This window comes from Peromyscus eremicus, chromosome X (assembly GCF_949786415.1).
Source record: "Peromyscus eremicus chromosome X, PerEre_H2_v1, whole genome shotgun sequence".
In the NCBI taxonomy this organism is placed as follows: domain Eukaryota; kingdom Metazoa; phylum Chordata; class Mammalia; order Rodentia; family Cricetidae; genus Peromyscus; species Peromyscus eremicus.
Genome location: NC_081439.1, coordinates 25,086,680 through 25,102,524, shown reverse-complemented (window position 1 = coordinate 25,102,524; position 15,845 = coordinate 25,086,680). Strand labels below are relative to the sequence as shown.

The window sequence follows — 15,845 nt, the reverse complement described above, 5'->3', positions numbered from 1 at the left end:
ATGTGACAACTAGCATAAACTGTATTTGGAGATATGCACTGCACCGTAACGCAGTATACAAATACCTGCAACTTCTCTTGGAGACAGAGCTATGAATAGAGCGAATACTGCTGTGGTTTGTTGGCTACTTTTGTGACTTAAGAAAAGCTCCATTTCAGTTAGCTCTCGAAGAAACTACATATGTAATTTGTCTCCCATCCAAGGCCACTCTCAGTTCTAGCTGTGGACTTCTGTAGAACACTACTCCAGGATAAGAACTCTTGTTCTTTCAGAATCCTGTTTCATGATTGTCAGCAACGATGTAAGCCATAGGCCCCCTGTAGAATATATCTATCTGCAAAATAAAGGCTGAAAGATGACTTCTCTAGAAAACATAGCCGTTTAATGCTAACTAATATGCCCGAATTTACAAATTGTGATTGTGTTTCTATGATAATTCATCAAGTTATTGTTTTATTTAGCTAATCACTTCCTTAGTAATTTTTAAGTTTTAGCTTGAAGTCTTTGCTATTTCTTGCTTTTTGTGTGTGAGATGTACTCACATAGTGCATGCATATGTGGAGGACCTGGCCTGTTACTCTTCACCCTATTCCCTTGAGGCAGGGTCACTTCCTGAACCTGGAGCTAAGCTGGTGGCCAACCAGCCCCAGTGATCCTCCTGACTGCCCCCCACAGTGTTAAGGTTGCAAGCATACACAGCCATGCCTGGCTTTTTATGTGAAGGATAGGGGTTTGAACTCGGGTCCTCATGCTTGCACAGGAAGTGCCATCTGAGCCTCCTCCCTAGCCCCTTGAATGCTGGATCTGGGAGCTTCCTTCTGTTTTCTGTTCACATGTCTGTTGTTTTTCCACCCATCTGGAAGACAGCCTAAATTTCACCCTTCTCTACAGCTCCCTGTGGCTCTTCTAGCCCACTCCGACCTCTCCACTGTCCAGAGCCCTCTTGCAGAACTGCTGCTATACTCCGCAGGTCAGCACATGCTTACAAAGGAGCACGTCAGACTCAACTTCTTTCTCAACTCCCTCCTGCCCTCCTTCCTGCTCTTCCAACCGGTCTTTCTCTTTTCACTCTGTTTACATTGTAATCCATTTGCACTTTAGCCTGTTAAGAGAATTCCCAACAAGTTTTCCTAGGTTCAGACTTGCCCTCCATTTCCTTTTCTGCTCTCCTTTCAAATCCGCAAGACACAGATCTCATCATTTCTCCTCTCTCCCTCCCCCTCTCTCTGTCTCTCTGTCTCCATCTCTGTCTCTCTCTCCCTCTCTTTCTCCTCCTCTTCTCTCTCTGCATGTGTGTGTAGCTCATTCACTCACTTTGTATGGATAAGAATACTCTGAAGGGTTTCCCTGATACATTCCATCCTCCTTCCCAATAGACCGTTGAAGTCATGATAGGAGGTTCACATTTCCCCAGAAATTTTCACCCGCTACCTCCGACACTCTGTCATCTTGTCTGCGATAGCCTTTTCCAAGCTCTGTTTCCTGCAGATCTGTCCTGTCTTGCACATTGCACAACTCTGTGTTCAAGTCTTACTTCCTCCAGAATAAACGCTTGGGGTGCTTCAACCTGAATGAGTCCCCAAGAATCCTGTTTTCTCAGGGAGCTTTTTTGTTACCTTTAAGTGTTAACTAGCTTTACTTCATCTGCCAGACTTAGAATAGAAGGTACCCCCTCCAGAGTGTTTAGAAGGCACAGCATCCCCTCCAGAGTGTTTAGAAAGCACCCCTCCAGAGGGTTTAGAAAGCACCCCTCCAGAGGGTTTAGAAAGCACCCCTCCAGAGGGTTTAGAAGGCACCCCCTCCAGAGGGTTCAGAAGGCACCCCCTCCAGAGGGTTTAGAAGGCACCCTTCCAGTGGGTTTAGAAGGCACCCCCTCCAGAGGGTTCAGAAGGCACCCTTCCAGAGGGTTCAGAAGGCACCCCCTCCAGAGGGTTCAGAAGGCACCCTTCCAGAGGGTTCAGAAGGCACCCCTCCAGAGGGTTCAGAAGGCACCCCCTCCAGAGGGTTTAGAAAGCACCCTTCCAGAGGGTTCAGAAGGCACCCCTCCAGAGGGTTCAGAAGGTACCCCCTCCAGAGGGTTCAGAAGGCACCCCCTCCAGAGGGTTCAGAAGGCACCCCCTCCAGAGGGTCCAGAAGGCACCCCCTCCAGAGGGTTTAGAAGGCACCTCTGGACTGACTGCTGGGGAGCCTGCATGAGACCGAACTAGGCCCTCTGCATGTGAGTGAAAGTTGTGTGGCTTGATGTGTTTGTGGGTCCCCTGGCAATGGGACCAGGACTTATCCCGGGTGCATGAACTGGCTTCTTAGACCCCATTCCTTATGGTGCGATGCCTTACTCAGCCTTGATGCAGCGGGGAGGGGCTAGGTCTGGCCCCCACTTGGTATGCCAGCCTGTGTTGACTACCCAAGGGAGGCCTTACCTTTTATGAGGAGAGGATGGGGTTGGGATGGGGGTAGATGGGGGGGAGCGAGAGAAGGGGTAGGAGGGGGAGCAGGGGTTGGTATGTAAAAGGAAAGAAATTTTTTTAAATAAAAATTTATAAAACAAAAAGAAGGCATCCCCCTCCAGAGGGTTAGAAAGCACCCACCCTCCAAAGGATTTGGCAGGCAACCCCCTCCAGAGGGATTAGAAGGCACCCCACCTCCAGATGGTTTAGAATCAGACCTTGTTCATTATGCAATAAGATGCTATCTGACTCATTTAGTTTTCAGTAGAATTCTTCTCTGATAATTGCATGTGCTTATATTTGGTTGATTCCAAGAACTTTTGAATTATTTAGATATAAGGAATCTACTTTGCACATCTTTGCATTTTTCTCTAGTTCTTGAAAGTTGGAGATGCTCAGTAAATTCTTGTTGAAATGAATTATTGATGACATTTGATCATTTTTCTAGGTCTGCTGGCTTCTTATGAGGTTTGTATTTTACACAAGAGAACACTTTCATGAACATGTAGTTCCAAGGGCTTTTAAAAGTCAGTGAAAGCCGGGTGATGGTGGTGCATGTCTTTAATCCCAGCACTCAGGAGGCAGAGGCAGGCAGATCTCTGTGAGTTTGAGGCTAGACTGGGACGCACAGTGAAACCCTGTATCAAAAATTAAAAACAAAACAGAATAAAAAAAAGGGTCAATGAAAACATTTGGTCATGGCATTAAGAGTATAAATGGAAGCATGATGCAGGGTTCACTTTCCTGCTGTTTCCTATAATGAAAACCAATCAGTTTTAGCCTTTAGTAATAGCAGATGTAAACAGCCCAGAAATTCAAGGTTTCCTACGTCTGTTATTTCTGAAACTAAAACAAGTGTTATGGTGCTAAGTAGTTGACCAAAAGTGTGGGCATTGGATTGATACACTATAACAATCACCAAAGTTACTGGGTCATCTTTTGTTGTAGGACCGGATGGTGCTCAGCAAAAGATAGAACCCCATCACACAGCGGTGCTTGGAGAAGGTGACAGTGTCCAGGTGGAAAATAAGGTATTTTAAACTTATAATTCTCTCTCTCTCTCTCTCTCTCTCTCTCTCTCTCTCTCTCTCTCTCTCTCTCTCTCTCTCTCTCTCTCGTGTGTGTGTGTGTGTGTGTGTGTGTGTGTGTGTGTGTGTGTGTGTGTGATCATGCCCATTCACATACATTCAGAGGCCAAGGTCAAGGGAGGGTGTCCAGTGTCCTGTCCTGGGTCTGTCTCTGAACCTGAAACTCACTATTGCATCTAGGCTACCTGGCTGTTTCTGTATACACCCCCAAGCCTGGGGGTTATAGGTATGAGTGATCACACATATTTTTTATATGGGTGACTGGGATTTGAACTCACATTCTCATGGTTGAATAGCAAGTGCTTTTTACCAACCTAGCCATTAACCCAGCCCCAAACATTTAATATTCTTTTTTAAAATTGAGAGTTTTATAAACTCATAAATTTGATAAAATTTATGAATCCATTTCCTTTCTTTCCCTTCCAGTTTCTCCCCTTTCCCATACTATTCCTTCTCAGTAGTCCTCCATGTACTGTCTTTGTTTTTAAGCCACCGAGTCTACCTAGTATGCTGTCTGTACGTGCATCTGTGTAGGACCATCTTCTGGAGCATGGGTAGCCTCTTAGAGGTTGCATTCCTAAAGCAAACTAACTCTCCCACCCCCAGCAGCCATCAATTGTCAATAGATCCTTGGGTAGGGGTGGGACTTCATGGCCCACCCTCCATCCATGATGGGATTTTGTCTAGCTTGATCTTGTGTAGGTCATGTGCATGGAGTCGCAGCTACTTTGAATTCATATGTACAGTAGCCCATCATGTCCAGAAAATAGTCTTACTACAGACATCCACTGCCTCTGGCTCTTACAATCTTCCCCTCCCCTTTAATTTTCTTAGCTTATACTTTTTACTAATTTCCATAAAAATACTTCAATCTCTCATAAAACTGGAAACTTCTTCTCTTCTTTGGGAAATAAATTCTGCCACTATTTTATCAAACCCTTTTACTAATCTCTGCTGATTGCATTGCTCTATTTTGAGCTTTCTATTGGTATATTTCAAATTTTCATCTCTATTCATTTTTTGCCTTTGGCAATCATGTAAAAGTCTATATTGCTCACCGTCTGTATTGCTTACCTCTAATCATTTGAATCTAGAGGCAATGCATCTTCATTGCTTTTTAATATTACTCTGTCACAAAACTAATTTATTTTTTATTTAGCATAAGTAAAACTAGGCTAGTCCTCTAAGAATATAAATCCAGATCTGCATGCTCACAAAGAGCCCTTTCAGAATCATCCCCATTTGGAGCTAAGAAAAGCATGTGATGTGTTTCATAGTTCTTTTAAATGAGAATCTCTGCTTTTAAAGTTAAGTTTTAGGGCTCTTGGGACATTTTTTCAGTTCTTTCTCATGTCTGTTACATGCCATTGAGCCCATTAAGCCAATCCGATTGCTTTGTGTCACTCCAGTCAGGAAGATTAAGGAGACAATTGTGTACGAGTTCCTGGACAGTTACATTTTGAAAAGCAGGAATAAGAACTGTTTGGGCAGCAGCGGACCAATGAAGAGGCAGTCTGGCACACTTCTTGCCCTCTGACCCTGCTATCATAGAATGCAGTGGACTGCGGGCGATTTTATATTTCAGTCCAATTTACTGACAGCTCACATTCTTCTGCCTTGATCAACAGCAGCCCCTCTATGAACAATAAATGGAACAAAACACAATCTCAGGAACACCAGAAAAATGCATATCTCAGGCTTGTGCCCTCTGATTTTATGTCGAACCATAGGAAATTTCCATGTTTGACTTTCAAAAAAAAAGCAATTTCACATATCTCAACCCAATACAGAGAAGAGGCATGAAAATTATTCACAGCCCAGAACTTGCTGATATATTAGTTTCTAATCGGGTCTAGATTCATTTGGCGACCTCAGTTCTTCCTATTTCATCACAGAGAACACACTGCAGATAAGAGTTTAGAAGCTCAAATTGAAAGAAGTGATGGGGGAACCTGCAGGTCAGAGGATACCTTGGTTAGACAAAAATAAGGATTAGTTCATTGGCAACGGGGCATCCCTGACCCAGGGGGCATCCTGTTACTGTTGTATGCAGTTCTGTCATTGTTCATGTGTTCATGACGACTTTAGAATGAACATTTGTATTGAAAAGAATTGTTATTTAAAGAGGTTGTATGTGTGTAGCAAAGTCAGAAGTTTTCTTTACATTACAAGAGGATAGAGGCTGCGAAGGTTTGGGTCTTGACTTTGCCACTTGTTGGGTATGAGACTGTGGACATGTTTCTAAATGGCGTTGTGCTTCGGTTGCTTCGTTTCTTTTACAGTTATTATTTACTTGTGTGTATGTGTGCGGGAGTGCACATGCCACAGCATGCATATGGATTCCAGAGGATAACTTTCAGGTGCGGCTTCTTTTCTTCCACCATGTGGTTCCCAGGCATCAAGCTTGGGTCATCCAGGTTGGCAGCAAATACCTTTATCCACTGGCCCAGGCTTCATTTCATTTGTCAGCAAAATTGAAATAATGGAAGCCTACCAACTGTTAGGATTATTCAAATGAAGCAGGCTTACCTATGCCAGCATCTGTTCCAGATCTAGCATAGAGGTCAGCAAATGATGTCCAATGGGCCAGATCCAAATACATTTCTTTGTGTTTTCTTGGTCCACTGTCACTCCCGTTCATTTCTGGGGATCCTTACACTGTGTGGGTAGAAGTCAGTTATGGCAGAGATTGAACAACCTAACAAAGCCTAAGACTTCTGGCCCTTTACAGAGAAAGTTTGTCACTCCCTGGTGTAGTACAGTGTAAGTACCCAATAACGGTAAGGGGAAATGAAGCTACTGACAGCACCCAGTTTACCACACTCACACATGCATTATCTAATAAGGATTCAAGTCACACATAACGATTTTCACTTCTTAGAAAAGGCCCTGGGGCTGGAGAAATGGCTCAGTGGTTAAGAGCACTTGACTGCTCTTCCAGAGGACCTAGGTTCAAATCCCAGCACCCACATAGCAGCTCACAACTGTCTATAACTCCAAGATCTGACACTCTCATAGGGACAGACATGAAGGCAAAAACACCAATGCACATAAAATAAAATTTAAAAATTTTTTTAAAAAGGCCCTGAGGATTCTGACAAGAAGAAAGACGCACTGGATTATGGTTTAGAATGAGGAACTGACTTAGCACCTAACTTTCTTTTAGCCCTTCTCTGCTTGCAGTTTCAATACACCTCCCCCCATGTCCTCTACTATCATGCCCCTCTCCTTTGGTGACCCGAGTATGGGCCATTCCTCTGGAGTGACCAATCTGTAGGGTAAGAGAAGAAGCTAAGAAAACAATGATGTGCAAAGCCACACCTCAGTTTTCTTTGTGCCATCTTACCATTTATTTGATCTATCTCAGGCTAACGTGGGCTAGCCCATGAAAACCTAAATTTTCTTCCTCAGTGAATAGATTGCCTTTTCCATTATTCCTTTTTTTCCCCCTGGGGATGCAAATTCCAGTCCTCATGTTTATACAGCAAGTACTCTAACCATTGAACCATCTCCCCCGCCCATTCCATTATTCTTGTCTTCTGTAACACCTAACAATGACAGTGGCCCAGGTTTATACCAGGCTTGAAAGTCTTTGGGCCAGACCCTTTGACTTCATGGACAAAGCCCAAAGCATATGGCCTTTATAATGAATTCAAATATTTCAAAGTTCTTGGAGATTGGAATCCACCACAAGCTGTTCTGGACACACAATCCTGAGCTAGTTCAGGACGCCCTCAAGCTGCCTCTGTTTCAAAAGCTCCCTGTGTGAGTTTGGCCTGCAACTGGTGTGCTGGACTTTTCTTCTGAGTGATGGTTGCTCTAGTGGACCCATGGTGAGAAGCACAGGGGTGCACTAAGAAAGATAATCCCATCGAATCTTTAGACCCATGCTGTTCCGAAGTCCTAGAAGAGAACAGGCTCATCTGTAGTAAGTGTACTGAGGTAGGTGCACACTGTCGTGGAAACAGTGGTTGAGGACAACCATGCTCTTAAACTGTCAACGGCCATCATATCTCATTCAAATGATTCGATGAAAAGAACCACTGAAACACAGAAATGAAACAAAGCACTCTATGGAAGTTAACGACAGTGATTTGTTTTAGTCTATGTAAGAGTTCATGATAAAAAGGACTGCTAGTTGTTTGTTTTTGTTTTTTTTTTTAACTGAGAACGGTTCACTGCTTGATCTTTCCATTGACACCCTGAAGAAAAACAGTCAAGTTTAGAAAGAACAAGTGCGTGTAATTAAATCATGCTGCAGTTCAGTTTCTTTCTGGTAATTTTTCCAGGCAATTCATCACAGTAGTAAATGGGAGTGTCGTCAAAAAGCATGCCGCAGCTTCATTCCCACCATTCTGCTCTACACTTGATCTTAGCCAAAAGGGCGAGAAGTGATACCATTCTGCTCTTTTTTTTTTTTTTTTTTTTTTTTTTTTTGAGACAGGGTTTCTCTGTAGCTTTGGAGCCTGTCCTGGACTAGCTCTGTAGATCAGGCTGGTCTTGAACTCACAGAGATCCACCTGCCTCTGCCTCCCGAGTGCTGGGATTACAGGTGTGCGCCACCACCGCCTGGCCACCATTCTGCTCTTATTGCAGTCTTCAGGTTTGTAATCAGTTGAACAGAATTGCAGACTCATAATTTGGAAGTTATCAACACGTTAAATGATCCCTGGGCCTTTCCTCTAGGCTTTGATCATGTGTTGTTGGTCTCCATGAGATACAGCATATGCCCAGGCCGTAACTGTTATGGGTATCAAAAGCAATTTACCTATTTTGTTTTATTTAGTTAGTGACCACTGAGTGTGTCTGGGTGAGCACACATGCATGTGCTATGGTGCACTTATGGAGGTCAAAGGACAGCTCTTAGGAGTTGGTTCTGTCCTTCCACCACGTGGGTCTCGGGAATAGAACTTGGGCTGTCAGGCTTAGTGGCCAGTACCTTTAACTGCTGACCATCTTGCTGGCCCCAACGGCAATTATGAAATTTAGTGTTTAAGGAAGATGAAAAAGACTTAACTAGGAACCAAGAACTGCAGTAGACACACCAAAGCAAAAGGCATGAGCCGGACTCTCAAAGGTCCTGCTTTGGCATTAGAGTCATTCTACATGAAACAGTCATCTGGGCCTCTAGTACATTGTAGGAGGATTTTGAAATCAGTGTTCATAAAGGCACTGGCATAGAGGCACCTAAGGACTGACTGTCTTAGACTTGTCCCTCATCCTCTTTGCTTTTGCATGATTTTCATCCTTTGACACTATTGATGAAAAATTTCTACTGGGAGTTTGAACTACATTAGCACGCTACTTAATAGCTAGAGAGGTGATTAGGTTTTTGCTAAAGGCTAGTTAACAAATGAAAAACAAGGGCACAGGGAAGGGGGTCAGTGGGTAAAGGTGCTTGCCTCCAAGCCTGCTAACCCGAGTTCAGTCTCCAGTAGAGGAAGAGAACCAACTATCAGAATCTTTGCTTTGACTTCCACATACATACCATGGTACACATGCACCATCCCCCATGCACACAATAAACAAACAATGTAAAAAATTTTAAAAGCAAGAGGCAGAAAAGAGATCTGGCTTAGATTAAAGAAGGGGCCACCCAGATGGTAAATCTGTAGGAAAGTCACTGAAAGAAGTTTGGAGCAGAAACCTCCAGGGTCTTACAATGATGGGAAACTTCTCTAACTCCTAAAAGGTTCATAGTTTCTCATTTCAGACAAAGTGCACGTGTCCCTTTATCGTGCTGTCCAAATAATCATTGGAAAGTCATCATTTTATTTGAGTAATATAAAAGAGCAAGGCCTTTTTTTTTTTTTTTTTTTTTTTTTTTTAGCACTTTCTCATTTCACAGTGTGGAAACAGGACATGTTTATTACTCCCCAAAGACCTTTCTTGTGATTGGGAAACTTCCATTCTGAACAGTCAACGTGGACACGACATAGAGGCCAGTCTTTCTTCTCTGCTCCATTAACCCCTTCTCTCCCACTTCCTGACCCTGCAACTGGTTTGTTGCTTTGTCCATGGCCAAACCAAACCAAACCAAACCAAACCAAACCAAACCAAACACTATTATAGGACCTTCTTTCCCATGTCTCTTTTTCACCTAAAACCTCACCTCTCCAAACCCCTTAGAGAATAAGTCCTTTGTGATAATGAGTTGTTATTGAGGTCTTAGCCATTTAAACATCACACTGGAAACAGAAAAAGAAGAACTCACGCCAGATGAAACCCTTCCCCAGCTGTGTCAGCAGTAGCTCCCCACAAACACCATGAACAGCCCTAAAATCTCACGGAATTTTGGTATGAGATGTGGCAAAACAATGCCTCCTTTTCTTGGCTCTCTGAATGTTGTAGAGACTGAACAACCATTGTGATGGCTAATCTTGGTTGTCAACTTGGCACACTAGGGAAGAGGGAACCTCAGTTGAGTAGTCACCTCCATCATGCTAGCCAGTGGACACGTCTGTGGGTTATTTCTGGATTTCTGATTGATGTAGGAGGTAAGAGAGCCCTAGCTGTAAGCACAACCATCTCTAGGCAAGTGGGCCTCAGCTGGTAAGAAGGGCTGGAGAGAAGGCTGAGCCGCTAAGGGCACTGGCTGCTCTTGCAGAAGTCCTCTGGTTGAGGTTCATAGCAGCTTCATGGCATCTCAAAACCATCTGGAACTCAAGTTCTAGCAGATCCCATGTCCCCTCTGACTTCTGTGGGCACCGGGCATGTGTGTTCACAGACATACATGCAGGCAAAACACTCATACACATAAAATAACTAACTCTAAGGGAAGAAAGGAAGGAAGGAACAGGGGAAGGAGAGAGCAGAACATGAGCCTGGAAGTGAGCCAGTAAGCAGCCTTCCTCTGTGGCCTCTGCTTCAGTTCCTGCCTCCAGGTTCCTGCCTTGGCTTCCATCTATGACATACTGTAACCCAAATAAACCATTTCCTCCTCCAGTTGGTTTTGGTCAGTGTTTTACCAGAGAAGCAAGCTAAAACAAGCACAATGATTAGCTCTTAGGACTGTGCAGATGCAAGAGTCAGTAGGGAGTGAATGAAGATCTGTGCCTACAGCAAAGAAAGAATTTTAGTGTGTGAGACATCTGTTTTCAAATGACTGATTTCCAGCTAGGTTAACATTTGCTTGCATTTTGATAGTGAGCTGGATTATGTGAGTCATTAAGGCCATAATGTTCAGAAAATTACAGACCTAAGAAGGTTTACACATATATTTCTTTTTTTAAATTATTTAATTTTATATCATGTGCATTGGTGTTTTGCCTACATGTGTGTCTGTATGAGGGTGTCAGATCCCCTGGAACTGGAGTTACAGACAGCTGTGAGCTGCCGTATGGGAGCTGGGATTGAACCTGGGTCCAGTGCTCTTAACTGCTGAGCCATCTTTCCAGACCTGACATTTCTTATATCTGTATTTCTTATATGTGAAGAAGTAATTAAAACATCAACCAGGTGTGTGTATGAAATTCTACAAGCCCTCAGATATAGGGAGTAATACATTAAGACTTTTGAAAACATATCCTTTCAAACACACTCCCATAGCAAAAAAAAACAAAAAAACAAAAAACAAACAAAAAAAACCCTTTTGAAGACACCATTCTGCCATGCATTCTTACTTAATTTGCATTTATTATTATTATTATCATTATTATTATTTTTATTGTTATTATTTGGGTTTTTGAGACAAGGTTTCTAACTGTATAGCCCTGGCTGTCCTAGACTTACCCTGTGGACCAGGCTGGCCTCAAACTCACAGAGATCTACCTGCCTCTACCTCCCAAGTGCTGGGATTAAAGGCATGCACCACCATTTTGTAGATGTAACAGTCTTATTAAATAAGAAACACAGAGCCAAATGCAGAGTTAAAAGCCCAAGAGGTCAGAGCAGTAGCTAAGAGCTGAGACTAAAACCCTTTCTTACCACTCGCTGCCGTCCTTCCCCTCTGAAAGAGACCTACTTCCTGTGTATCTGTCTTTTTATAGACTTTCTGTTCTGCCTTCTCATTGGTTGTAAACCCAACCACATGACCTCCTCATCACTGCCTGTTTATACAGACCTCCAGGTCTCTATAGTTGGTATTGAGATTAAAGGTGTGTGTCTCCATACTGGTGGTGTCCTTGAACACACAGAGATCTGCCTGTCATGTGACTGGGATTAAGAGCGTGTGCTACCACTGCCAGACTTCTGCTATGGCTTGCTATTAGCTCTGACCCCCAGGCACTTTTATTTATTAACATACAAATAAAATCACATTTCAGCACAAATAAAATATCACCATACCATTGCCTGGCTATTAATTTATTTTCAATTGAAGCCAAAAAGATAAACACATTTCAGACCTTTTAAATATTGAAGCTTTTATTAAATTTACAGAAGAAGAAAAGGTTAAGTATTAATTTTGTTGAATCCAGTGGTAAATCTTCTGAGACTAGACATTGGAATTATTTCAAGTTAAAGAGCTTTGTATTAGAAGCACATAAATATTTTATGTAACTTAAGATAATAGAGCTTTGCATTAGTAGAAATGTATAAATATTTGGTATAATTTAAGATAATGTTGCATATTTAGAAAAATGCTACATTGTTGGGATATGAGTGAAGTAAGAGCCAGAGGCAGTGGAGGACTCCAAGGCAACAGTGTCTTCCAGACACAGCAGGGTTGTTGTGCATATGAACTCACAGAGTCTGTGACAGCACTCATATGACCTACACAAATTTTAGTGGGACAATCCCAACATGGAAAGGGGAAAGTGGGCACGAAGTCTCACCACCAACCAAGAATCTATTTGCAGTTGATAGCTATTGGCAGAGGGAGAATCAGTTTTCTTCAATGGAGTGACACTGGCTATTTCAAACACACTCTAGGCCAGGCCCTATGCTCAGGATTAGTTGGACAACACAAAATGGACTCCATGTATTTGTGTGTGTGTGTGTGTGTGTGTGTGTGTGTGTGTGTGTGTGTGTGTGTGTGCTTTTTTGGGAGAGGTGGCTTGATTTTTTTTAAGAGAAAGAAAGAACATGAAATTATATAGATAGGGAGAAAGTAGGGTATGGGAGAGGGGAAAGATGACCAAAATCTGTTGTATGAAAAAGTTTTTAAAATAAAAAAGAAAGATAATAAATTTTAAAAAAAAATAATTTTGTTAATGAGAAAAAAGCTAGTTCATTCGGATAGTTTGTTGTGAAGATGTTTCTGTTAAGGAAGATCATAAGGAGATGGTTCGGTGAGTGAATTGCCTGATTAACAAGAATGGGGACCTGATGCTGGTTCCCCAAGCACCCATGTAAAAGGCTGGGTGTGATAGCCCACATCTGTGACTCTACACAGGAGGTAAGCCAAGACAGGCAGTTCCCTGGAGTGTGTGGCTCGTCAGTCTAGGCAAGGGGTGAGCTTGGGTTTCAGTAAGAGACCCTGTTTCCAAAAATAATGTGAAGAGCTACTGAGGAAGACACTTGACAAAGACCCCTGGCCTCCACACACATGCATATACACGTGGTCCTGCATATACACACATACGCGCCCAGACACAAAGAACACTTTAACTACAATTTCCCTTCTTTAATTTACAGATGTTAATATATAGGAAACCTGGACTTAGTGCTGAATTCTGGTTGCTAGCTAGGATATTAACCATGCTAAGGAATAGACATTCCCATAGCAAGGACTACAGAGGAAATGTTCCCGTATCTCCATCCACTTAACTCCTATGTTAGCTATAACTTGTGTCCAATATGACATTCAAAAACAAATGTATTCACTGTTTGATGCCTTCTTTGATTACTTTAGGACCCCCAAAAAAGCCATTTTGTCTTAATTGCTGGGGAGCCATTAAGAGAACCAGTTGTCCAACATGGTAAGTCCAAAATTTTGATGGTTTTCTTGGCTGACATTCTTTTCCTTTGATGCGTGCGTGTGTGTGTGTGTGTGTGTGTGTGTGTGTATGTGTTGTATTAGTGTGTGTGTGTGTGTGTGTGTGTGTGTGTGTGTGTGTGTGTGTATGTGTTGTATTACCAGGAAGTCATTTTCCCACTTTCAGAGGAAAATATGTACATGGTGTTTATGTCTACACTCATCTCTTTTTGGAAAAGATATTTTCTAAATACCTATGATGTATAATAGATTGATCTTAGATCTGTGGGAAGAATGAAAACTCTTTTTGATTTTGTCATAAGGGTTTTCAACTTGAAGGGAAAAAAAGTCTTCGTTGTCCACTAAGGACATGGATATCATTTAACTGAAATAACAGTGGTTTCAATACTGTTTTGTGTTGCTATAATAGTATACACGAGACTGAGTAACTTCTAAGGAAAAGAAATTTATTTTGGTAGGCATCAGTTGAGGCTTGGAAGTCCAACAACGTGTGTGTGTGTGTGTGTGTGTGTGTGTGTGTGTGTGTGTGAAGAGCCTCATTTTGTTTCAACTCTTGACAGAAAGTAGAAAGGCAAATGGGTATATCTTGAGAGACAAAACTTGAGGGGTAGATATGCTTCATAACAATCTGCTGCTGTGGTAATAAAGCCAGTCTCTCCCTGCACCAAAAAATTAATCCAGTCCCATAAGAGTGAGAACTTACCCACTGGAAAAACTTTTACCTCATCTTTGTGATATAATCGCCTTTTGATGGTCCCAGCTCCCAATACTGCCCAAGGACAATCAGGTTTCAATATGAATTGTGGAGGGGAAAATCAATATTCAAGTCAACACCATCCTTGTAATCTCTTATTTTTTAGTGAAAAATATGAGCCTCTTAGGAATAGTACTTCTTTGAAAATTTTTATAATAGAGGGGGGCTGGAAGCTCGGCAGTACATGCTGCACTTGCAGAGGAGGCAAATTTAGTCCCCAGCTCCACAACATCTAATTTCCTCTTCTGGCCTCCTTGGGCATCTGCACATGCATGTGCACACACACTCATGTACACACACACACACACACACACACACACACACACACACACACACTTAAAAATAAAATAAATATTTTTTAAAGAAAAAGAAATAGAGTTAATTATTGTATGGAAGAGATAGTACTGTAGTTGAAGGCAAAAAAATACTGACTCCCGTACATAATCACTTTGGATCTTGATGTCTCTGTATCATTGGCATTTGATTAAATGAGAAACACCTAGAACCCAATTTATTATTTTTACCTTTGTCTGCAAAATATACTGTGCAGTTCACTAATCATTAAATTAGACATGATTTAAGATCTCATTGTATTCCATTACTTTGGCATGAATTCCAAGGCATACACAATGATCTCAGATAAGCCAGCTAGTCATAAATTTAAATAACACTGAATATTTAGAAAATATTATTTTTTGTTCTCGCAGTAATTTAGGGGGAATATTAAATCATATGCCCCCAGCTTGTGACATCTCATGTTAATTTTGCACACTTCAAAATTTCACTCCTAAGGTTCATAGCCCCTTCTTCCTTTTGTCAGGACTAAATAAAATTGTTCTTTGGCAAAGAAAGCTACAAACAAATGGGGTCGGGTCGTCATCTAGTCATAGACTGGAATTTGTATAGGAAAAGCGTGTTTGGGATGAAAACCTTTTATGTTAGGCTCTTCCCTCCATAGCAGTAATGAGAAACCGGAGTCCAGTTGAATGAAGATGACAAAGCAAAACCGTAGGCACTGTGCCTGTAAATCCTCTTCCAGAGCCTCTGAGAGCTTGTAAGCACAAGCCCACATTAATCAGACAAAATAGATATATGTCTCTCGAACTGTCAGTTACTGAGAGACAAAGCATTTTGTTTGGTTCGCCTAATTTGCTTTTCTTTTTAAGTTTTTTTTTAAACCTTCTTCATGTTCAAAGGCAGCCACAAACATCTTGAGAGTATTTGGGGACTGGTTGCCTTTCTGTGAATTATTAATGCCCTGCTCCACTTGTCATTGAGGGTTCTTAATGATGACATTAGGTAAAGATGTCACAGCATGTTGGATTAGAAAAGAACCTTACTCTAGTGGAGTTATGTCCCTCCTACAAGTGAGAAAAAAATGCAGACATTTCATTTTCTTAATGTATACTTTCATACCATTTACTGTTTACTAAGTATCAGTCAGAGTGGTTTTCAATTAATTTATTTAATCTTCAAAACAACCCTGAATGTTTGACTGGGGTGACAAGGGAATGATAAAACGACAGACACATAGACACACATAGGGAAAGCTGGAATTGGGTGGCCTGTACTTCATCTGATGGAGATCTACCTACTATGCACCAACCCAGAACCTCAGCAAGTGAATTATGAGCACAGGGAGAAGAGTTAGCTCTTGTCTGTGGGAGGTCTCTGTAGGA

General features: G+C 42.0%; 1 protein-coding gene across 1 annotated transcript in view; it reads left to right on the top strand.

The window, feature by feature from the left end:
- The window catches only part of Pir (pirin), a 92,475-nt gene that overhangs the window by 74,735 nt on the left and 1,895 nt on the right, over positions 1-15,845 (top strand). Inside the window, exons 7-8 of the mRNA XM_059251140.1 lie at positions 3,396-3,478; positions 13,329-13,395. Coding sequence (XP_059107123.1) covers positions 3,396-3,478; positions 13,329-13,395 — 150 coding nt within the window. The remainder of the gene's footprint in view (positions 1-3,395; positions 3,479-13,328; positions 13,396-15,845) is intronic.